This window comes from Pseudochaenichthys georgianus, chromosome 4 (genome assembly GCF_902827115.2).
Source record: "Pseudochaenichthys georgianus chromosome 4, fPseGeo1.2, whole genome shotgun sequence".
NCBI lineage: Eukaryota > Metazoa > Chordata > Actinopteri > Perciformes > Channichthyidae > Pseudochaenichthys > Pseudochaenichthys georgianus.
The window spans coordinates 26,398,723-26,423,645 of NC_047506.1; the positions used below are offsets into that span (position 1 = coordinate 26,398,723).

General features: G+C 44.9%; 1 protein-coding gene and 1 long non-coding RNA gene across 2 annotated transcripts; both read left to right on the forward strand.

Moving 5' to 3' along the window:
• The first annotated feature begins 1,522 nt into the window (after nt 1-1,522).
• On the forward strand, nt 1,523-13,034 carry LOC117445537 (mucin-22-like). The gene is made up of 2 exons (XM_034081278.2): nt 1,523-1,643; nt 9,333-13,034. The coding sequence occupies exons 1-2, from the start codon at nt 1,580-1,582 to the stop codon at nt 12,944-12,946; spliced, it is 3,678 nt and encodes a 1,225-aa protein (XP_033937169.1). The 5' UTR covers nt 1,523-1,579; the 3' UTR covers nt 12,947-13,034.
• Nucleotides 13,035-18,047: 5,013 nt separating this feature from the next.
• LOC139433768 (uncharacterized) lies at nt 18,048-21,024 on the forward strand. The gene is made up of 3 exons (XR_011643161.1): nt 18,048-19,670; nt 19,930-20,031; nt 20,370-21,024. It is a non-coding gene; the product is annotated as an uncharacterized lncRNA (long non-coding RNA).
• Nucleotides 21,025-24,923: the final 3,899 nt, after the last annotated feature.

Sequence of the window (24,923 nt, forward strand, 5' to 3'; positions counted from 1 at the left end):
ATGTCTGCAAATACATTTAAAAAATCAAATTAGAATCAAATTTGCTGTCAGGCAGATCGAACTGCAGGATCTGGGCCAAGACCAGCCTCAGGGATACATTTTTTCCCACATGGCAATAAGACTGTTGCACTCCTAAACTCTATGAAATGTTAGTACTTACATATTTTTAAAGTACACACAGCTGTTTGTCACAAATCCCCATATTCATATACTTTTACAGTATACCGTATTTTTATTTTACCTGACAGTGTTTAATTGTACAGTCTGTTTTATCTTATTCTAGTAGTGTATAAGTATTTGTTTGACTTATTCTTAGATGTTCCTTGCACCATTGTGTCTCTTGCACTATTTTATTTCTATAATTATTTTTATGTCATAAGTATACTGTACATTACATTGTTGGAGGAGGAGCCTGGGACTTAATATGTTTAACTAACCAACAACTACGCTGCAGCTGTTATGCATATGAAAATAAATTATATGTTGTATTATTAATCTCAATCTGCAGAGTAACTTGTTACAAATATTGCCTAAAGTTAGGATTAGAAAGTAACAAAAAAGGAAATACCCCCCAAAATGTACTTAAGGACAGTATTGCAATATTGTTCTTTTTGACTAGCAACAACAGATCATTACTATTTCCTATAAGCTAGCACAAAATAAGGGCCTCAGCACAGGTTACCATAATGTAGAATAGTATTAGCAGATGAGCGTTACAAGGATAAGAAACCTGTTTGACAACCTTGACACTGATCTGGTTTGGCCTTGGCCTATATAGCCCACGTTTTTCCCATTACATTTAATCTTCAGTTTCCTGAAACAAGCTAAAGCAGTTCTAAAACCAAGAAGATCTTTGCTGGAATATCAAACTCGTATGCATCGTTATGTTCGCAAAATATTAGTTTGACAGTTGTAACCTCTTAAATGTTTTAAGTGTTTCTTGGAGTTATAAAAAACTGTTTGGTAAATACAGTATGTTTTGCTTTTATGCATTTAAATTAGTGCAACCAAAAATAATTCCCCTTATGTTTCTGATGTATTACTTGTTTTTTTCTCATAGAGAAAACATTGTGACTCAAGTTCAGTTGTGTTTACATAATAGTAACAGTGTCACGCAATTATTATAGTTACTACAAACAAATATCATTCATAATACATATAGAATAAATATCAAGGTGAATTGTTAAGCTTTAAAAAAGGGTAATTTCCGTGATGAAAAGCATTCAAACTAAAAACCACAATGTGACTGAATAAAAGACTACTCAGACTTTCCAACTAAAGGCTGATTAATTCAGTAGTTAACTAATACAGAATAAAAACAGGATTGTTGCTGCATGCTGAAAGACAACTGAGATACTTTATTCAATTGTTTGTTTTAATGATTTAGTTTGTAGAGTCTTTTATTTTGTAAACATATCTGTGTTACCTGGTTTTTCAGGTTATTTGAAAGTAACCTCTGTTAAGCTTTGTCTCTCCCTCCAAAGCTGAGGGAGGGCTAATTCACAAACTAAGCGCAGAGGGTAATCATTGACGAAGGACTTCACTATACCTGGAGTTGTGAGAATTAACACTGGTCAACATGGAAAGACAAATCCTCTGTTGGATATTTTTATTTGGATATGTTTATGTTGCTATTGGACAAGGTAATTATTAGTTATATTCTTTATGGCTTTCACTGTTTTGGTATGGGTTGTATTTTCTTTCTTACATGTGTTTGTGTTTGATATTTTGCAATATATTGCGATCTGTTATTGCCTCATATTTCTCGCTTCTGAAATAAACTTTAGTTGAAACTTAAATGTTGTTAGAAACTGTAATACTATTATTAATTAGAAAAATGCAAACACATTTAACTGTTTTCCTAAAGCCTGTTAAAATATAATGTAATCATTTAATACAAATGTGGTAGAGCTTAATCATTTGCTCTGTATAAATTCCAAGATGGTATTCTGAATGATCCTCTGTTAAGCACCTTGAAGAATAAATAACAAGAGATTATAAATAAATCCTGAGCAAATCACTTCTTCATTATGAAATGTATTTCTGCTAAACATTGTATCCAATTGTAAATCTTATAAAAAAAAATCTTAGCACTCAACATCTGTCTAGGTTTTATCATCTTTGAGTTAGACATTTAATTTACAGTCAGTGTTAAATTATGCAGAATACAGAACACTTTAGGATCATTTTAGGAACAAGGATGTTCAAAACCCCAAAAATAGTTGTTGAACTATTTGGTGACAATTGAACACACTGAGATACCTGCATTCAAAAGATTGAAAAGTTGACTTTAGTAGTTTTTTGTAACAGATTATACATAATTGTACAGGTTAGTTGAAAGCAATATCAAGTTTAAATACAAACATATGAGGTTCAATGTAATAGTATGGTTTTCAACTAACCTAATACAATTATGTGTTTAATTTAATTTAATCGAAATCAATGTTCCATGTGTTGAGTGTACAAAAGACTGAGCTCCTTGGTGAGATTTGTTATTAAAGGTCCCATGTCATGCTTTTCCGGATATTACCCGTCCCCTTGTGTGTTATGTAGCTTTTTCTGCATGTAAACGGTCTGCAAAGTCACAAACCCAAAGTTCACCCTGTAGCGAGTACAACTCTAACACAGAAAATACCTGTCTATGCTGCCCCAGAATGCCTCGTTGGAGCACACACACACAAACACACAAGGGCTGAGTTCCTCGGTGCTTCGCTGTCTCCACACAGTATATAGGAAACTGGGGTTACGTAATGTAACCCAGCTTCTATGAGTATAGGCGCAGCCCTCTAAGGCTATCGCTATTGGGTAATCCCCACTGCACGTGTGCAGCACTGACAGATTTATTCCACGCCCACCTATGACGTGGGCCCCACCTCCGGGTTCACTTCCGTATAAATAGGAAGTAGGCCCTACAATCCACTCCAACAGCTTTTCTTCAGCTATTCGCGGAACCAGTGGGGCCCGAACCTTAGAGGGCTGCGCCTATACTCATAGAAGCTGGGTTACATTACGTAACCCCAGTTCTATATCGTATAAGGCTTCGCCCTCTAAGGCTATCGCTATTGGGTTAAGGGTGAAGCAGGATGTAGTCCACGCCCCACTGGTTCCGTCCGTTACCAGAAGCACAAAACACACCTACTCAGTTAATAACCCATGTCCATTTCGCCATGCGTAAATGGAGCATCCCATTCCCAGGGAATATAGCATTAAAACATTTATATTTCTCCATCAGGGAACGAAGGTAGGCTACCTGTCGTTTATAAAAAGTAGAGATCGAGTCTCACTTGTTAAAAACGATCAAGAGAGGGGAACAAAAGGCCGCTCTCTAAGTGCCGACAGGCAGGAGAGAGGGCATGCAATTGAAAACCCCCGACATTACTCATTCTGGCAGGCTATTCAGTACTGAATGTATCAGAGAGGAATGGGAGACATCCCTCAAATACAAACGAATAAAAGAACAGGGTGAAGACCAAGATGCAGCAGTGCAAATGTCTTCCACTGTCATTCCTCCGTGCAATGCCGCAGAAGTTGATATTCTCCTGGTGCTGGTGTTTAATGTTTTCCGGGGGATCCAACCCAGAGGAAACATACGCCTGTGACACAGCCTCACACAGCCAGTGTGACAGGCGCTGTGCAGATAGAGGCTGCCCTAATGAGCGCTCTCTGTAATGCACAAACAGACGCTGGGATTTGCGTAAGCAGCCGTGCGTGCAACATAGCATGCCAGCGCGCGCACGGGACAGAGGAGATGAGATGTGGCTTCCTCCTCTGATGTGTGAGGAGGAGGAAAGAAGCCCTCCAAGGTTATCACTCTCGATTTAAACGAGCTTGTGATCACCTTTGGCATAAAAACCGGGTTAGGGCGCAACACCGCTGAGCTGCCATCTCCTTGGGCAGATATTCTCTTCCCCTGGAGGAAAAGTAGAGGAGTCAGTATTTTAATTTCTAAGAATATGCCTTTCAAATCATCCAATGTACATGTTGATCAAGAGGGAAGATTATGTAATTGTCTCAGGTTTGCTACAGAATGAAATGGTGACATTAGTGAATGTGTAGTTTACAATCTAAATTCTTTACCTCGCTGTGCCCAAAGATATTGCAGTCCATAGAGGGTCCTCTTATTATAGGTGGCGATTTCAACTCTGTCTGTGACCCTATAGTGGATCGATCCAGCCACCCTCTCCCTTCAGATAAAAACATTTCCGCCGCCTTGAGGGACTTCCAATCCGAGCTCGGTATTACAGATGTGTGGCGCCTAGTGCACCCAGATGCTCGAGAGTACTCTTTATATTCCGGTGCGCATAACTCCTACTCAAGGATAGATTACATAATGATGTCTTCAAATTTGATCCAGAATGTTATTGAGATCAAAATGCAAAGTATATTATTAAGTGATCATGCTGCGGTATCTGTCACATTTTTCCCTTCAACCAACCCTTGCAAATCCAAACAGTGGCGACTTAATACATCTCGACTCAAAAATGAAAAATGCACACTGCTCATTACCAAATTTTAGATTTCTTTGAGATCAATCTAAATTCTGTACCAAGCGTCACCACTGTCTGGAAGGCTTTTAAAGCAACATGCAGGGGCTGGTTAATTAGTTTCTCCTCGGCAGAGAATAAAAAGCGCAGAGAGGTGAAATCCCAATTAAACTATAAACTCAAGACTCTAGAAGAGCAGCATATGCTAGACCCATCCAATTTAGATCTAAGGAACTCACTTCTCACCGCTAGGACTAATTTGCAGAAACTTGTACATGAGGAGACAGCTTTTGCTCTTTTTCGTTTGCGAAGAACATACTTTGAATCCGGAGACAAAGCAGGGAAAATGTTAGCTCATAGATTAAAACAAATAGAAAACAGACAGATTATTCCAGCGATCAGAGATGAGCATGACAGGCTACAGTGTGATGCAGCCAAAATCAATTAATCTTTCAAGAATTACTATTCTAAATTATATAGCACAAAAAATAACTTTAATGAAGAAGCCTTAGATAGCTTTTTCTGAGGTTTTAACCTCCCTAGCATCAGCTTGGCTGACAGATCTGCGGAGGCACCTGTTTCCCAAAATGAAATAGAAAACGCAATCACGAAGATGGCATCAGGAAAAACTCCAGGGGATGACGGTTTTGGAACAGAGTTCTATAAATGTTTTAAATAACAGCTTTCACCGTATTTACTGTTGTTATTCAATTAAATATTAGAATCTGAAGCCATGCCTCCCTCCATGAGCAGGGCCATTATTTCATTGTTACCTAAACCGGGCAAAGATCCTTCTCTGATGGGTAACCACCGCCCTTTAAGCCTTTTAAACTGTGACTACAAGATTCTAGCCAAGATACTGGCACTCCGTTTGGAGAAGGTGGTTCCATCTATAGTGCATCTAGAGTCTAGACCATGATTTAAGTAGGTTTCATTCCAGGCCGCCAGTCCTCAAATAACATGAGGAGGGTTTTTCAGATTATCCTAGAAGCAAGCTCCAGCAATTTGCCAATGATTGCAGCATCACTAGATGCTGAGAAAGCTTTTGACCAAATAGAATGGGCATATCTATTTTACACGCTCAACAAATGTGGCTTTGGGCCCAAGTTGATTAGCTGGGTAAAGGCTTTGTATAGCGCTCCCTTCTCTTCTGTTAGAACTAATGGATTAATCTCAAAACCTTTCCCCTTACACCGTGGCGTGAGGCAAGGGTGTCCTGTTAGTCCCCTACTTTTTATTATGGCTCTAGAACCATTAGCCTGTGCAATTCGCTCTAATGGTGACATACATGGTGTGAACATTCATGGACACGATTTCAAATTAAATATGTACGCTGACGATATACTTCTTACTTTGAGCAAGCCAGCACTCTCTATACCCGCAGTTCTTGATATGATACATTTATTTGGCAGCTTCTCTGGATATAAGATAAATTGGAACAAGAGTGAAGCAATCCCACTTAACTCATATACATATAAGCACAACCTAATGAACACCCCCTTTATTTGGAAAACAAATGGAATGAGGTATTTGGGAATTAACATCGTCTCTCCTATCTCTAAAATATTTAGCCTTAACGGCCCTGCTATTTTCCAGTCCATTAAGGAGGACATCAACAGATGGATGGCCATACCACTTTCTCTATGGGGCAGAGCAGAAACCTTGAAAATGAATGTTCTCCCAAGGCTTTCTCATATTATCTCCTCTATCCCTCTTGAATTCCCACTAAAATGGTTTAAAGATATCAAATCCCTATTCACTCAGTTCCTTTGGAATAATAAAAAACCCAGAATCGCACATAATAAGTTGATAATTCCAAGATCAATGGGAGGTTTGGGAGTCCCGGATGATTTCCAGTATTATCTGTCCTTCAATGCAAAGTATCCATTATCGTGGGCGTACAAAAGTGCCGCTCCGATAGGCAGTTGGCAATGGCTGGAGCAATCCATCATGTCTGTAAACCAAAACATATCTCTGGCATCAATGTGGTACTGCCCAAGACCACCACACTCAATGGATAATACCATCATCCGCTTTTCATGCTCTATTGTAAAGCAACTGCACAGGAGACTCAACATAGAGGGGCTCTCTTTACCATCTTGCCCTATTTGGAGTAACCCTTGTATTTCTGCAGGAGGAGGAACCTTAAGTAATAATATCTGGCAGAGGGCTGGTATTACTACAATTGGACAGATATATAGAGACCAAACCCTTCCATTTCAACAACTCAAAAATCAGTATGGTCTCTCAGACACATATTTTCTATCATATGCACAACTAGCATCTATTATTAGTACAAAATGTAAGGAGGGAGCCATGCCTGCTTCATGTATGGAAGAGGACCAGCGCCTCAAGAAAGCAATCATATCATCCGGTGTGGTCTCTAACATTTATAAATTATTATCTAGGGCTGCCCCGAATACCTATTCTCCTGTCCAGGGAGCATGCCTTGAATATCTCTCTGTCTGCTTTGCAATGGAACTCCATTTGGAGGTCAGCTATGTTCTCTTCTAAATGTGTAAGATTCAGGATCATACAGTTCAAAATTCTCAATAGAGCATACATCACCCCTGTTACAAAATCCAAGATGGACAATAAACACAGAGACTTATGCTGGCATGAATGTGGCAAGCGAGGTACATTGTTGCACCTGCTCTGGGAATGCCCAGCGGTAAAAAAACTTTGGTCAGAAGTAATATCCTTAATGTCTGAATCTTTAAAAGTTAATTTCCCTACGTACATGTCTACTGGGTCTCAAGCCGGATGGCAATGTTGCAAGGACTGCCGATCGGCTCTGGACATTGGGCTGTTTAGCCACAAAAAGACTCATCCTACTAACCTGGAAGGAACGCAAACCAGCCTGCTTTACTAGGGACTAGGGGCGGACTGGGACTACAAATCAGCCCGGGACTCTCGACCGGCCCACTTCGGTACCGCCGGCCCACGCGGTGCCGCAAGTAAATACCGCTAGTAAATTTCCGGGGGGACTGGGGGGGGTAGACAATTTACTAACGGTAGACATTAAGGGTAAATAATGTCTACCTCCGGGCCGGTGGACTTGTATTATCACTGGCCCCACCATTGTAACCACTGGCCCGGAGCATTCGTCCAAAAAAAAATCGACTAATAATGAAGAAAATTAACACATTTGTTGCAATAGTAATGTATGCACTAACTACATTACTACTTGTACTACAACATTTTAATCATCAGTTCTTCCTCATTTTCCTCAATTGTTCATATTTGGTTTATTAAAATAATGATATTGTGGTCATTGTTAAAACATGTCTGCTATTATTATTATTTGTATAATGCACTTTCTGCCTTCCTGTCATTAGGAGTTAGACATGTAATGGCTATAGATTAGAACCTTCATTATCCTAAACTGCTGGGACATTTCGCCAATACCTTTATATTGTCTACTCTTCACTTACTTGTCAGCATAGGTCCGCATTGATGTACAGAGCCGACAGAAGACCTTGTTTATATTGGCATCATATTGAGAGGTGCAGTGACGCGTCCTGAAACCAGGAAGTAAGCTGCTGGTTCCCTCGACAAGGGTTTTGGAAAATAGCTGGAAATAAGGTCTGTGGAAAACAAACCCGTTTGATAAATGCAAGTTTTGTTCAGCCGGATAATCTCCACATGTCTACCCTACTTTTATAATTTTCGAATCATAAATCTAATCGATAGATTATAAAAGGGTTTTAGGACGCGTCACTGCAGCCAACTCCATCGATCAAGCTGGCTGAAACTTTCTCTCCCTCTTCTTCTCATACTCCCTGTCACTCTCCTTTAACTCCTCCGGTGACTTTCTTTTATTTGAAGATTGTTTTTTGCCCGGCGCTTGGCCGGTTACCGCTGGTATTAAAAACATTTGGCGAATGGAGGTGGCGCGATAGTCTGTAGTGAAGCAGCGCGCTCCCGCTCACCGGAGCCTGCTCCCGCTGCGCTCCGCAGCAAACAGCTGTTTGCTTTTCACCCAACAACAACGACAACCGACTCACGGAACGCTATGTTGTAGCGTTGATAAACGAAACAATGTAACTAAATTGCTAGTCAAAATACCAATACCACAGGACAATTTTTATATTTTTAGTGGCCAGAGCGGGCAGGAAAGTACGTTATGCTGGCCCGGGGTGTCTAAATAGTGCTTCCGGGCCAGCGGGCCATTTAATGTCAAGCCCTGCCGGTTACCGGCCGGCCCACATCGTCCGACCGGCCCACTTCAGTACCGGCCCATCGGGATTCGTCCCGAACGTCCCGATGGCCAGTCCGCCCCTGCTAGGGACTCATGGCTGAGGGAGTATCTGGACCTACTGAACATGGAGCGTGCAGCTTCTCTGCTGGGGGATTTTGAGCGGAGACAGGAGGATTGCGGTTCACTGTCCGCAGCTCTCCTATCTGACCCTGTCAATATGGCATTTCCTGTGTAATGTATAATGTATTGTGTAGGTAATGTCCTGTGTATGTCACAATCAGCTGTCTTAGGAAGTCATCCTTGCATCCCCCCCCATTACGTTTTGTTTAGTTGTTTGTTGTTACATGTTTTGTTGTATGTTCTGTTATCTGGGGCAATGTCTGTTTATTTTATAACTGAAAAAATATATATATATAAAAAAAAAGAATACTATACAGAGATGCTGTATGAGAAAACCAATGTGATTTTGGAGCATTGAACAATGTAAATCTATTCTAGTAGACCTCAACAATGGTATTATGATCAGTAGAAATGGCCATGACATGGGACCTTTAAGGATAAAGAGACATCAAAATGTTAGGTTATAGATATGATATATTTTCTAAAAGTATTCTATATTATCACAATGGCTGCAACTACAACTACAGGTTCATCTACAACAAGTGCCACCAGCCCAACACCATTTTCAAGTGCAACCACCTCAACTACAATTTCAACCACGACAACTACAGGCCCCAACAATCCAGTTTCAACTACCACATCCCTCATTTCAACAGCCACAACTGCAGCCCCTACCTCTCCAGTAACAGGAACCAACACTGCATCTCCAACAACTACAACCCCAACAACTGCAACTCATACAACTGCAGGTCATACGAGTGAAGCTCCTACAGCTGCCCCCATGACTGTAGCTCCCACAACTACAGCTCCTACAACTGTAGCACCCACAGCTGCAGCTCATACAACTGAGGGTATTACCAGTTTAGCCTCCACAACTGCGGGCCCCACATCTCCAACCCCTACAACTGAAGGCCATATAACTGCAGCTCGCACAATTGCAGCCCCCACAACTGCACCTACTACAATTGGAACCACAATAACTGAAGTCGTAACAAGTGCAACCCTCACAACTGTAGCACCCACAGCTGTAGCTCCCACAACTATAGCCCCTACAACTGTAACCACTATGACTGCAGCTTCTACAACTGCAACCACTACAACTGAAGTCGCAACAACTGCAGCCCCAACAACTCAAACCGCTTCAACAGAAGCCCCCACAACCACGGCCCATACAACTGCAGCTATAACAACGGCAGCAACTGCCACTGTAGCTGCAACAACTGCAACTCCCACAACTGTAGCCCCCACAACTGTAACAGCTACAACTGCACCCTCCACAACTGGAGAGCCTATGACTGCAGCCTCCACAACTCCAGTCTCCACAACTGCAACAACCACAACTGAAGTCGCAACAACTACAGCTCCTACAACTGCAACCCCCACTATTGTAACAAGTACAACTGCACCCTCCACAACTCGAGAGCATACGACTGCAGCCTCCACAACTGCAACCACCACAACTGAAGTCGCAACAACTGCAACCCCCACAACTGTAGCCCCCACAACTGTAACAACGACAACTGCAGCCTCCACAACGGCAGCTCCTACGAGCGCAGCCTCCACAACTGCAAATCCTACGACTGCAGCTTCTACAACGGAAACTACCACAACTGAAGTCGCAACAACTGCAGCCCCAACAACTCAAACCGCTTCAACAGAAGCCCCCACAACCGCGGCCCATACAACTGCAGCTACAACAACGGCAGGCCCCACCACTGTAGCTGCTACAACTGTGGACCCCACGACTGCATCAACAACAACTGCATTTCATACTACTGCAGCCCCCACAACTGGAGAACCTACGACTACAGCCTCCACAACTCCAGCCTCCACAACTGCAACCACCACAAATGAAGTCGCAACAACTGCAGCTCCTACAAGTGCAACCCCCACAACTCTAGCCCCCACAACTGTAACAACTACAACTGCAGCCTCCACAACTGGAGAGCCCACGACTGCAGCATCTCCAGTCTCCACAACTGCAACAACCACAACTGAAGTCGCAACAACTGCAGCTAATACAACTGCAACCCCCACAACTGTAGCCCCCACTATTGTAACAAGTACAACTGCACCCTCCACAACTCGAGAGCCTACGCCTGCAGCCTCTACAACTGCAACCACTACAACTGAAGTCGCAACAACTGAAGTCGCAACAACTGCAACCCCCACAACTGTAGCCCCCACAACTGTAACAACTACAACTGCAGCCTCCACAACTGGAGAGCCCACGACTGCAGCAACTCCAGTCTCCACAACTGCAACAACCACAACTGAAGTCGCAACAACTGCAGCTCCTACAACTGCAACAACCACAACTGAAGTCGCAACAACTGCAACCCCCACAACTGCAGCCTCCACAACTTCAGCTCCTACGAGTGCAGCCTCCACAACTTCAGCTCCTACGAGCGCAGCCTCCACAACTGCAACTCCTACGACTGCAGCTTCTACAACGGCAACCACCACAACTGAAGTCGCAACAACTGCAGCCCCAACAACTCAAACCGCTTCAACAGAAGCCCCCACAACCACGGCCCATACTACTGCAGCTACAACAACGGCAGGCCCTGCCACTGTAGCTGCTACAACTGGGTTCCCTACAACTGTGGACCCCACGACTGCATCGACAACAACTGCATTTCATACTACTGCAGCCCCCACAACGGTAATAACTACAACTGCAGCCTCCACAACTGGAGAACCTACGACTACAGCCTCCACAACTCCAGCCTCCACAACTGCAACCATCACAACTGAAGTTGCAACAACTGCTGCTCCTACAACTGCAACCCCCACAACTGTAGCCCCCACTAGTGTAACAAGTACAACTGCACCCTCCACAACTCGAGAGCATACGACTGCAGCCTCCACAACTGCAACCACCACAACTGAAGTCGCAACAACTGCAACCCCCACAACTGTAGCCCCCACAACTGTAACAACTACAACTGCAGCCTCCACAACGGCAGCTCCTACGAGCGCAGCCTCCACAACTGCAACTCCTACGACTGCAGCTTCTACAACGGCAACCACCACAACTGAAGTCGCAACAACTGCAGCCCCAACAACTCAAACCGCTTCAACAGAAGCCCCCACAACCGCGGCCCATACAACTGCAGCTACAACAACGGCAGGCCCCACCACTGTAGCTGCTACAACTGTGGACCCCACGACTGCATCAACAACAACTGCATTTCATACTACTGCAGCCCCCACAACGGTAATAACTACAACTGCAGCCTCCACAACTGGAGAGCCTATGACTGCAGCCTCCACAACTCCAGCCTCCACAACTGCAACCACCACAAATGAAGTCGCAACAACTGCAGCTCCTACAAGTGCAACCCCCACAACTCTAGCCCCCACAACTGTAACAACTACAACTGCAGCCTCCACAACTGGAGAGCCCACGACTGCAGCATCTCCAGTCTCCACAACTGCAACAACCACAACTGAAGTCGCAACAACTGCAGCTAATACAACTGCAACCCCCACAACTGTAGCCCCCACTATTGTAACAAGTACAACTGCACCCTCCACAACTCGAGAGCCTACGACTGCAGCCTCCACAACTGCAACCGCCACAACTGAAGTCGCAACAACTGCAACCCCCACAACTGTAGCCCCCACAACTGTAACAACTACAACTGCAGCCTCCACAACTGGAGAGTCCATGACTGCAGCAACTCCAGTCTCCACAACTGCAACAACCACAACTGAAGTCGCAACAACTGCAGCTCCTACAACTGCAACCCCCACAACTTCAGCTCCTACGACTGCAGCCTCCACAACTGCAGCCTCCACAACTGCAACTCCTACCACTGCAGCTTCTACAACTGCAACCACCACAACTGAAGTCGCAACAACTGCAGGCCCCAACAACTCAAACCGCTTCAACAGAAGCCCCCACAACCGCGGCCCATACAACTGCAGCTACAACAACGGCAGGCCCTGCCACTGTAGCTGCTACAACTGGGTTCCCTACAACTGTGGACCCCACGACTGCATCGACAACAACTGCATTTCAAACTACTGCAGCCCCCACAACGGTAATAACTACAACTGCAGCCTCCACAACTGGAGAACCTACGACTACAGCCTCCACAACTCCAGCCTCCACAACTGCAACCACCACAACTGAAGTTGCAACAACTGCTGCTCCTACAACTGCAACCCCCACAACTGTAGCCCCCACTAGTGTAACAAGTACAACTGCACCCACCACAACTCGAGAGCATACGACTGCAACCACCACAACTGAAGTCGCAACAACTGCAACCCCCACAACTGTAGCCCCCACAACTGTAACAACGACAACTGCAGCCTCCACAACTTCAGCTCCTACGAGTGCAGCCTCCACAACTGCAGCTCCTACGAGCGCAGCCTCCACAACTGCAACTCCTACGACTGCAACTCCTACGACTGCAGCTTCTACAACGGCAACCACCACAACTGAAGTCGCAACAACTGCAGCCCCAACAACTCAAACCGCTTCAACAGAAGCCCCCACAACCGCGGCCCATACAACTGCAGCTACAACAACGGCAGGCCCTGCCACTGTAGCTGCTACAACTGTGGACCCCACGACTGCATCAACAACAACTGCATTTCATACTACTGCAGCCCCCACAACGGTAATAACTACAACTGCAGCCTCCACAACTGGAGAACCTACTACTACAACCACCACAACTGAAGTCGCAACAACTGCAGCTCCTACAACTGCAACCCCCACAACTGTAGCCCCCACAACTGTAACAACTGCAACTGCACCCTCCACAACTCGAGAGCATACGACTGCAGCCTCCACAACTGCAACCACCACAACTGAAGTCGCAACAACTGCAACCCCCACAACTGTAGCCCCCACAACTGTAACAACTACAACTGCAGCCTCCACAACGGCAGCTCCTACGAGCGCAGCCTCCACAACTGCAACTCCTACGACTGCAGCTTCTACAACGGCAACCACCACAACTGAAGTCGCAACAACTGCAGCCCCAACAACTCAAACCGCTTCAACAGAAGCCCCCACAACCGCGGCCCATACAACTGCAGCTACAACAACGGCAGGCCCCACCACTGTAGCTGCTACAACTGTGGACCCCACGACTGCATCAACAACAACTGCATTTCATACTACTGCAGCCCCCACAACGGTAATAACTACAACTGCAGCCTCCACAACTGGAGAACCTACGACTACAACCACCACAACTGAAGTCGCAACAACTGCAGCTCCTACAACTGCAACCCCCACAACTGTAGCCCCCACTATTGTAACAAGTACAACTGCACCCTCCACAACTCGAGAGCCTACCACTGCAGCCTCCACAACTGCAACCACCACAACTGAAGTCGCAACAACTGCAACCCCCACAACTGTAGCCCCCACAACTGTAACAACTACAACTGCAGCCTCCACAACTGGAGAGCCCATGACTGCAGCAACTCCAGTCTCCACAACTGCAACAACCACAACTGAAGTCGCAACAACTGCAGCTAATACAACTGCAACCCCCACAACTGCAGCCTCCACAACTGCAGCCTCCACAACTGCAGCCTCCACAACTGCAACTCCTACCACTGCAGCTTCTACAACTGCAACCACCACAACTGAAGTCGCAACAACTGCAGCCCCAACAACTCAAACCGCTTCAACAGAAGCCCCCACAACCACGGCCCATACAACTGCAGCTACAACAACGGCAGGCCCTGCCACTGTAGCGGCTACAACTGGGTTCCCTACAACTGTGGACCCCACGACTGCATCGACAACAACTGCATTTCATACTACTGAAGCCCCCACAACGGTAATAACTACAACTGCAACCTCCACAACTGGAGAACCTACGACTACAGCCTCCACAACTCCAGCCTCCACAACTCCAGCCTCCACAACTGCAACCACCACAACTGAAGTCGCAACAACTGCAGCTCCTACAACTGCAACCCCCACAACTGTAGCCCCCACAACTGCAACCACTACAACTGCAGTCCCCACAACTGTCTCCTTCACAACTGAAGTTGCAACAACTGCAGCCCCAACCACTCTAACCCCTTCAACGACCCTGATCATATCGACTCCAGAAGAACCACCATCACAGGGTACTTGACTCCAATTTTATATTTGTCCCTTCTCTTTCAACTTCATGTTGACACATGAATGATTAATGCATTTATTTCCATATTATGTGATTTAATCCCATCAGGTTTATCACTGGCACACCTACAGATGAGATTAACTACCTTTGGGGATGTCAGCAATGGAACCATTATTGCACTTGTTAAACAGGTATGTAAAACACTATTTGACGTATAGCTTTTATGTGAAGGCTCCTCACTCAACATAATTAATGAAAGGAATGAAATATAAGTTCTGTAGTTTATTCTGTTTTCTATCCATTTAGTTTTTTGGTGACCAGCTCCCGAGTGGAACAGCCCACACAGTTACCGTGACAAACCTTCAAAGGGTTCAAGTGTCCCCATAGAAACTTCATGTAGATGTATAATGACAGAACTCAACAATTTCATCATATCAGGAAAGAGTCTTTCATTTGTTTATATTGTTTTCAGCTTGTGCACAACGTATTAATTGTCATTGTACTCCAATATGTTGCACTATTCTCCAAATCACTCTTAGTTGCAAGAGACGGTGTGTTTGATCAAAGTCAAAGGCTTAGATTTTAGGCTCACACCCCCCTCTTATGTTTTCTTTATGATCTTTCTATATGAACTAAATCTGATTAAAAAACACTTTCTCTCTCTATATACCTTAAGACCCATTTTCACTTTGAACTAAACAATATTCTTGTGTGTGCTTTATTTCCCGGAATGTGAAAGGTGAGTTAGTGTATTAGGCTCAAGTGTCAAATGAATTGCACCGTACAATAGGAAGCTCTAACCCACCATTTGAACAGTCAAAGAGGTTTTAAGAGGTGGTAATACATTCCCATGCTCTGAAATTAAAGGAGCAGCTGCCATGGTGACAAGTCTGGTAACCAGGAAACTATCCTAGTATATACATATTATGACTCCTCCTTTTAACCGTGCAATGTTTCACACAAAATCTAACCCCAGTTAGAGCCCTGTTACAATGTTTGACAATTGTGCACCAAATGAATGGCCTGTTAAACAGTACTGACAAAATGTAACAAAATGTTATGTGTATTGAATGGGAATTTGTTTTGCTTTGCACCGTCAATAAAACATAATTATATATATATATATATATATATATATTTAGCTTATGGAATTTGTCTTTCCATTTAATTGGAAAACCAGAATATGAATGGACTGCTTTACTCCAACGGGTGGCACTTGCCTTTATGTGGTAGTGTCAGTGAGGAGGACGCTGTGATGCACAGCAAGTATCATGGACAACGACTCTCACGCTCTCCAACATGTGATGTAACGTAATGGAGCAAAAAGGGCAACACATTGCACAATAGGTGCACTACAATAGAAATAAATATTGAAATTGTTTAATATACATGTACCTGTAGAAATGTAATATTGTACAAACATAGCTATATGACACTTTTCATATATATCTATGTTTAATGAGTTAATCATAGATATACAGTATGAGAAGTGTCACATAGCTATTTTTATGATCATGAAGTAACCTGAGTTAAGAGCAACTTGTGATCCTTATCTTTAACCACCTTTGTTAATATTTTTGCATTGTCTATATTTTACACTTGCACCTTTGTTGGTAGTTTATATTTCCTCTATGTCTTACTTTACATTATAACTGCTGCACAGCATTGAATCAAGTTGTTCTTATGAAAGGGGTAGAAAAAGGTCTTGTATGTTTTAAATATGTTTTGATTTTATGCATTCAAATTAATACAAGTATAAATTACCCCCTACAGGTTCTTCTGTATTTATATTTGTTATGGAGAAAATAATGTCTATTAATATATGAGTTGGCAAATGTCTTGCAATGTGTTTAAATCATAGTAACATTTTCATGCAATAGGAAAAGTTATTAAAAACTAATATCACTCATAACAAATATATATTTCATACAAGAGTATTTGTTTATATACTACCGCAGTGTTTTGGTACAATGTTCTATATCAGTAAACCATTATCTGTACTGCTATCAAAAATACATCATTGTGGATTTATTCAATTGTATGATGTGTTTTAAATTAATTTAATTTAATTTAGTTTGTAGTGTCATATTATTCTGTCAATGTGTGTTACCTGTTTTTTCAGGTTATATGGAAATAGCAGCTGTCAAAACGTAGTCACTCCCTCCAATGCGGAGTGAGGACTGAATCACAAACAACTTGCAATCATTGCAATATTTCTCTTGACAGGGAGTTGTGAGAAGTAACATCTGTAACCATGGAAATTAAAATCCTTTGTTGGATATTTTTCCTTGGACATTTTTATGCAGCTTCCGGACAAAGTAACTATTCAAGTTATATTTTGTATGGCTATAACATTTTGTATGTTTCTTTCTTAAATACTTTTTAAAATTGCATAGTACATTAGGAAGCTCAAACCCACAATCTGAACCCTCAAAGACATTTTTAGGAGGCGTCCGTCAACCAATCCCCATGCTCTAAATTTGGAGGAAGACCATTGAATCAGGTTTGTGCCATTAAGATCTAGCAAAAAGTATTCAGTATCAAGCAAAAATAAGCATTTGAGAAAGATAAAAAAACTTCTCAAAAGTAAAACGTATAACTTGCAAACAAATTATTTGTTTAAGAATCGAAACTATTAGTCTTTTAAGTTGTTATAACATACTGTATCTTGTGACAGTCCAGTTGTCAGGCGTATAGTGCAACTCCTGCAGCAAACTCCAGAGACCTCTCGGCCGTGTTTGTGTTGGTTCCTTCTGGGGAGTTTTTCATTTGGCTAAATGTTCAGTTGTAAGTCAAAGCCATGTTACATTTCAAAAGCATATATAACAATGTTAAGATAAGTTTAGGTCAAACAATGGAACACTGCTTTAATTTAAAGGTCCCATGTCATGCTTTTCCGGTTATTACCCGTCCCATTGTGTGTTATGAAGGTTTGTATGCATGTAAACGGTCTGCAAAGTCACAAACCCTAAAAGTACACCCTGTAGTGAGTACAACTCTAACACAGAAAAGACCTGTCCATAGCCGCGTTCACACCGCAGGACTTTCCCTGGTACTTTAGTTCTTTAGTTCCGTTAGTACCAATAATGTCGCGTTCACACCGCCGGGACTACTCAGTGCTGGGAACTCTTTTGGTACTTTTTAGTCCCTGCTAGAGAGGTGGTACGAACCTGGTGACAAATGCCCCTTTCACACCAGCGCCTTTTCAGCTCCGGCTCGGAGCTAGAGCCTGAAAAGCGCCGGGTTTTCCAGTTCACACTGGAGCTGCGCCGGCTCTTAGCTCCGGAATCCGCTTCATTTCCAGCTCCAAAAAATTGTCGGTCCAGAGGCAAGAGCTTTGGAGCTAAGAGGTGACGTCGCTTATGTCTCTCTTACGTCGAGGCGTGCAGGAAACTAAACCCACCTCCCATGGGTCGACTGTCATGCCTGCCTACAAGCAGTAGTGCCTATAAACACACTTTATAAAGTCAGGCAACACTAACCAGGCTTCGTGTGATTCTGTTTATTTGTGCCTTACTTTGACCATCCGTTCACAGTTATCGATCATTGTGGAGAGAGGCAGACGTGTTGTTTTGTATTATTGCAGCTATCGGATGCAAGTAGTCAGTTTAGCTTCGGTTGCTATGCTAACATCACCCGTTTTATACCAGAGAAACTTTCATAACAGCGTTGTGATGCCAAACAGTGTCAATTCAGACTGACACACATTCACTTAGGCTAAGGGAACTGGGGATATGCATCAGCTGCTTGTGTGAGTCGGACAGTGGATATTTTAGAGCGGCCGCTGCAGTGTGAGCTAACCGGGAGCTAACGGGAGAATACACTCCGTGGAAGAGCAGCCAATACTGCAGCGGTCGGTAAATGCTGCAGAAACACATTAATAAACAATGAACCACGGCACTCTGGAGAAAAGTATAAGGTTGGAGAAGTCGTTATTCAATTTATTCTGGCTTCGTGTGATTAAAAGCAACACGATCATCGACCCGACGCAGTTGTTGTTGTGAGCGCCGTAATGGCTGCCGTTGGATGGCAAATCAGCGATGTAAACGGTGACGTCATGACGCAGCAAGGGCAGCTCTGGAGCGCCAGTGGGCGGTGTGCACAGAGCGGGAGCTGAAAAGGGAAACCGGAGCTGAAGCAGAAAAGCTCCCGCTCGGAGCTAGAAACTGAAAAGCGCTGGTGTGAAAGCCGCAAAAGAGTGCCAATTTCTATTCTATTTCTATTGGCTGGGCGAATTTCAAACCACGCCCCGTTAGACTCTGAATTTGTTTTGTTAGGCAGCCATTTTTTTCCTCGCTACAAAACCACATCCACACCTGAGCGAGTAGGTTGTTTGTAAAGCAGTTATGACAACACGTACAGCACCGGAGCGGTGGAATGATGAGGAATTGTCGGCACTTCTGTCCATTTACTCAGATGCAGGGATGCAGCAGCTTCTACAAAAAGCAGTTCCCAACTCAAAATGTTTTGAGCGATGTTCGCAAAAGCTACTTGAGCTGGGAATCGTGCACAGTGCACACGGATGCCGGGTAAACATTTAAAAACTCAGGCAGGACTATAAAAAAATTAAAGACCACAATAACAAAAGTGGTAACGATAGAAAGACCAGTAAATGGTACGAGCGCCTGGATGATCTGCTCGGCCAGAGACCCTCGTTCTCCGGGACAACGGCGACCATCGACTCGGGCACGCTGCTGTGGGAGCTCGCTGAAACGGCGGATTCAGTCGGCTGTGAAGTGAGCAACGACGACAACGACGAAGGTAAAATAAACTACTTGTACTGGGGTTTTTAATATGCACATTACTGGTCTCAGATGCACTTTTATTTGCTCAGTAGATCGAGGTAGCCATGAGCAGGCTGAACTGGCTAACACTGTTAGCCGGCCCTGAGCTGGCTAATAACATAACATCTAACTAGCTATTCTCGGCCGCCATGAAAACGTGTTGTCTTGTGAATAAGTGGGCAGTGTTTTCTGTAATATGCTTCACTAACTCATGGCACTACATTTGTTTGTTTCAGGCGAGGCGGGACAACTCGCTGGATTGGAAACGAGTGGACTTTCCTTTCCCGATCGCAACAGCAGCCGTTGCTCGTCTCCCTTTTCATCAACCAAACGCAAAAGTACGTTCACACACACTGTAGCTTCACAATCACGTTTACTTCCTTCATGGTACAATTATGAATTATGAAACACCGTGGAAAACGTGTTTGCCTATGCAGGCGTTTACACTTTTCGCGCCCATTTTACGCTCACAAAATTGTAAACATCCGGGCTAGGTCACATGACTTCCGGTAAGAAAACGTAACGTGTGTCTCTCTCGTGTGTGTGTTTATGTCTTTGTGTGTCTGTGAGTGTGTGTGTCTGTGCCTAACCCTATCAGTCGGAATAGCCCTAACAGCCTGACCGTGTCCCTTCTGCCTGTAAAACTACATGGTGATTAAATAATGTTTCCTCTTAGGAAAGCGCGCACAGGACACACATGATGAGAACTTCTTTGCCACCGTCGAGACTATGGAGGACAAGCGTGCCATGGCCAGCAAGGCGATCCACGAGGACCAGATGATGCTTTTACACAAGGCCCAGGAAACAGAGGACAGGGTGATTGCGATGATGGAGCGCCAGGATGAACGGGACGCAGTCTTGGCACAGCAAATGGAGCAACAAAAGGCTTTTCAGCAGGGGTTTCTGGGAGTGCTTTCAGAGCTAGTGAAGTCAAACAGGCCTTCCTCCCTGTAGTATTGTTTTAAATATTGACACACAGCGGTGTTTCCTGGACATGGAAACATTCAGGGCTTAGCCCACAGTTAAACTGCTATTTTTATATATTTGTTTTGGGTACATTTGATTGAAGTTGATTTTCTATTGTTATTATATATATATTGCCACTGTTTTTTAATACTGACACCTAACTTGCACTAAGGTGTGTCTGTTACATTGTTTTGAACTTCATCTTGGTGAAGTTGATGCTGAATTCACTATTTAGTAGATAATCATGTGACACTTTAACTTTGCACTACGGTCTGTCTGCTGAGCCTACCTATTGTATTTGCCAGTGTTATGTTTTGATACTGACACTTATTGATCTGCTGCTGATAAATAAAAGATAACCTCCATGGCGATTTCTCCTCTGACACTATCTTTACAGTGACCTGTGTAGCATCCTATAAATCACATTTAAGTGATTATTCTGATACCATCATGTTTCATCGGTTATAAACTGGCGAAGCTTTAGTTGTGTCCCACCCACAATGTGGCTTTGAAATAGATAATTTCATTGTATTTCAAAACGGCGTCCATCAACACAAGCACTATTTATTTATTGAAAGAGAAATGGTTAAGTTTGTAATTACCAGTGTTGTGAGTTCAATATTTTTAATTAATTATAGTAAGGCAAATGTCAGCCTTATGAACGGAGGTACCGTGGGACTTGCCCTTCCCATGTACGGGAGTCCGCTCAATGGAAATGCGATGTCAAGTTCCGATGTCAAGTTCCTGTCAGCGGCTAGACATATGTTACCAGTGTTTACCAGTGTTGCCAGGGGCATGATAACATCCTCCACTGGAGGTTGGGTGTTGCTGCTGTGAATAAGGCCGACTATGGGTGCCGATGGGCGGACGGTAAAGCACCGCAAAGTAGACCCCCTTTAAGTGTAAGGCAAATGTCAGCCTTATGAACGGAGGTACCGTGGGACTTGCCCTTCCCATGTACGGGAGTCCGCTCAATGGAAATGCGATGTCAAGTTCCGATGTCAAGTTCCTGTCAGCGGCTAGACATATGTTACCAGTGTTTACCAGTGTTGCCAGGGGCATGATAACATCCTCCACTGGAGGTTGGGTGTTGCTGCTGTGAATAAGGCCGACTATGGGTGCTGATGGGCGGACGGTAAAGCACCGCAAAGTATACCCCCTTTAAGTGTAGCCAGGGGCACGAGAAACATCCTCCATGGAGGTTGGGTGCTGCTGCTGTGAATAAGGCCGACTATGGGTGCTGATGGGCGGACGGTAAAGCACCGCAAAGTATACCCCCTTTAAGTGTAGCCAGGGGCACGAGAAACATCCTCCATGGAGGTTGGGTGTTGCTGCTGTGAATAAGGCCGACTATGGGTGCTGATGGGCGGACGGTAAAGCACCGCAAAGTATACCCCCTTTAAGTGTAGCCAGGGGCACGAGAAACATCCTCCATGGAGGTTGGGTGCTGCTGCTGTGAAGAAGGCCGACTATGGGTGCTGATGGGCGGACGGTAAAGCACCGCAAAGTATACCCCCTTTAAGTGTAGCCAGGGGCACGAGAAACATCCTCCATGGAGGTTGGGTGCTGCTGCTGTGAAGAAGGCCGACTATGGGTGCTGATGGGTGGACGGTAAAGCACCGCAAAGTATACCCCCTTTAAGTGTAGCCAGGGGCACGAGCAAAATCCTCCATGGAGGTTGGGTGCTGCTGCTGTGAGGAAGGCCGACTATGGGTGCTGATGGGCGGACGGTAAAGCACCGCAAAGTAGACCCCCTTTAAGTGTAGCCAGGGTCACCCTGCATGCGTCGTCAAATGTGATTGAAATGGACAGATTCCTGTACATTTCAATCACTTTTAATGGGAGTCGTCAGTATATGGAGCTTAACCCATAATTCCCGGACGTTCCAGGCCGAATTTGGAAGCTCATATGCGGCCTGCCATGCGCCTCCACCCGTGGAAAGCAAAAAAAAGTAAAGAAAACGGTCAATTATATGTTAAAATAATCAAAAATGAAGTTTTTGAAAATTCTTGAAAAACGGCTAAGTGCCAACGGGGGAGGGGGTCAAGTCTTCGGCGCTTCGGAACGAAGCCCCGGAGACTTTTGCACTCCCCCGTTGCAATTTACAACGGAGAGGGGAAACGAGAGCTCCCCTCCTCCGTCCAAAATTTTTATTCATCTTTTCCAAGCTACCATCTGCACGAAATCGGAAACCCGGTTTTTGAGAGCACTTAGAAAAAAACGAGCTATTTTCACATGATGGGGAAATCATGGAGGAATGTATCCGCCTCATGAGCACTTTGGATCGGATGAAATTGTTGCCTGGAGGACCCCCAATCATGGTTCTCACAAAACTTTAAGTTTTCAAACTGGTGTCTGGAGGAATGCAAGGGGAGTTGTCAGGGGACTCTACCCGCCTCAAGAGGCACTATTTTGGGATACATTTTATCCATTTTCACCCCTTTTTATGGTTCTTCCAAAAAGTTAACTTATACTTTTTCCGACTCTGGAGAAAGGTAGGGGGAGTTGTCAGGGGACTCTACCTGCCTTTTGGAACACTATTTTCGGATACAATTTATCCATTTTCACCCTTTTCTCTGGTTCTTCCAAAAGTTAACTTATACTTTTTTCGACTCTGGAGAAAGGTAGGGGGAGTTGTCAGGGGACTCTACCTGCCTTTTGGAACACTATTTTCGGATACAATTTATCCATTTTCACCCTTTTCTCTGGTTCTTCCAAAAGTTGACTTTAACTTTTTCCCACCCTGGATAAAGGTATGGGGAGTTGTCAGGGGACTCTACCTGCCTTTTGGAACACTATTTTCGGATACAATTTATCCATTTTCACCCTTTTCTCTGGTTCTTCCAAAAGTTGACTTTAACTTTTTCCCACCCTGGATAAAGGTATGGGGAGTTGTCAGGGGACTCTACCTGCCTTTTGGAACACTATTTTCGGATACAATTTATCCATTTTCACCCTTTTCTCTGGTTCTTCCAAAAGTTGACTTAAACTTGTTCCCACCCTGGAGAAAGGTATGGGGAGTTGTCAGGGGACTCTACCTGCCTTTTGGAACACTATTTTCGGATACACTTTATCCATTTTCACCCTTTTCTCTGGTTCTTCCAAAAGTTGACTTAAACTTGTTCCCACCCTGGAGAAAGGTATGGGGAGTTGTCAGGGGACTCTACCCGCCTTATGGAACACTATTTTGGGGTACTTTTTTCCCATTTCACCCCTTTTTTCTGGTTCTCTGGTTGTGGCGGCCTCGCCCTGGCCGTCCACCCTCTGGGTACCTGACTCCCCTGCCTCCTCCGGGGGGCAGTTGAGAAGGGTTCAATGCCTCCCCGGAGGATACTGTTATCCCGGCAACCCGCCAGCAGATGAAAAGACCCACCCCTCCGCCTCTCCACCTCTTCTGAGGGACGAGGGAACCGCGCGGGGGTCTGCTGGAGGCTACTGCCGGGTGCTCCGTCCTGCGCCTCACCGGGACCCTGACTCCAGCGCGGTGTGGCGGCCTCGCCCTGGCCGTCCACCCTCTGGGTACCTGACTCCCCTGCCTCCTCCGGGGGGCAGTTGAGAAGGGTTCAATGCCTCCCCGGAGGATACTGTTATCCCGGCAACCCGCCAGCAGATGAAAAGACCCACCCCTCCGCCTCTCCACCTCTTCTGAGGGACGAGGGAACCGCGCGGGGGTCTGCTGGAGGCTACTGCCGGGTGCTCCGTCCTGCGCCTCACCGGTACCCTGACTCCAGCGCGGTGTGGCGGCCTCGCCCTGGCCGTCCACCCTCTGGGTACCTGACTCCCCTGCCTCCTCCGGGGGGCAGTTGAGAAGGGTTCAATGCCTCCCCGGAGGATACTGTTATCCCGGCAACCCGCCAGCAGATGAAAAGACCCACCCCTCCGCCTCTCCACCTCTTCTGAGGGACGAGGGAACCGCGCGGGGGTCTGCTGGAGGCTACTGCCGGGTGCTCCGTCCTGCGCCTCACCGGGACCCTGACTCCAGCGCGGTGTGGCGGCCTCGCCCTGGCCGTCCACCGTGCGCCCTCTGGGTCGTACCCGAAACTGTCGGGTATCCTTTGGGAGAATCAGACTCTGGAGGAACGTGAGGGGAGATTACAGGGATCTCTGCCCGCCTAACGAGTGCCTAAATGGGACACCGCACCATGATGCAAATGAAAACAAACACAGATTTGAAAATAAGCTGAGTGCGTCTTTCGTGAGTCTTTTCACGCTTCCTTCTTTTTTACCCACGATTCTGGTGACATTTTCCGGTACCGAAATGCTC

Excerpts from the sequence above, each read along its gene's own strand:
- LOC117445537 (XM_034081278.2), top strand. The coding sequence starts at position 1,580 with ATGGAAAGACAAATCCTCTGTTGGATATTTTTATTTGGATATGTTTAT. Across the intron at positions 1,644-9,332 it reads TTATGTTGCTATTGGACAAG|GTTCATCTACAACAAGTGCC; the intron begins GTAATTATTAGT and ends CTACAACTACAG.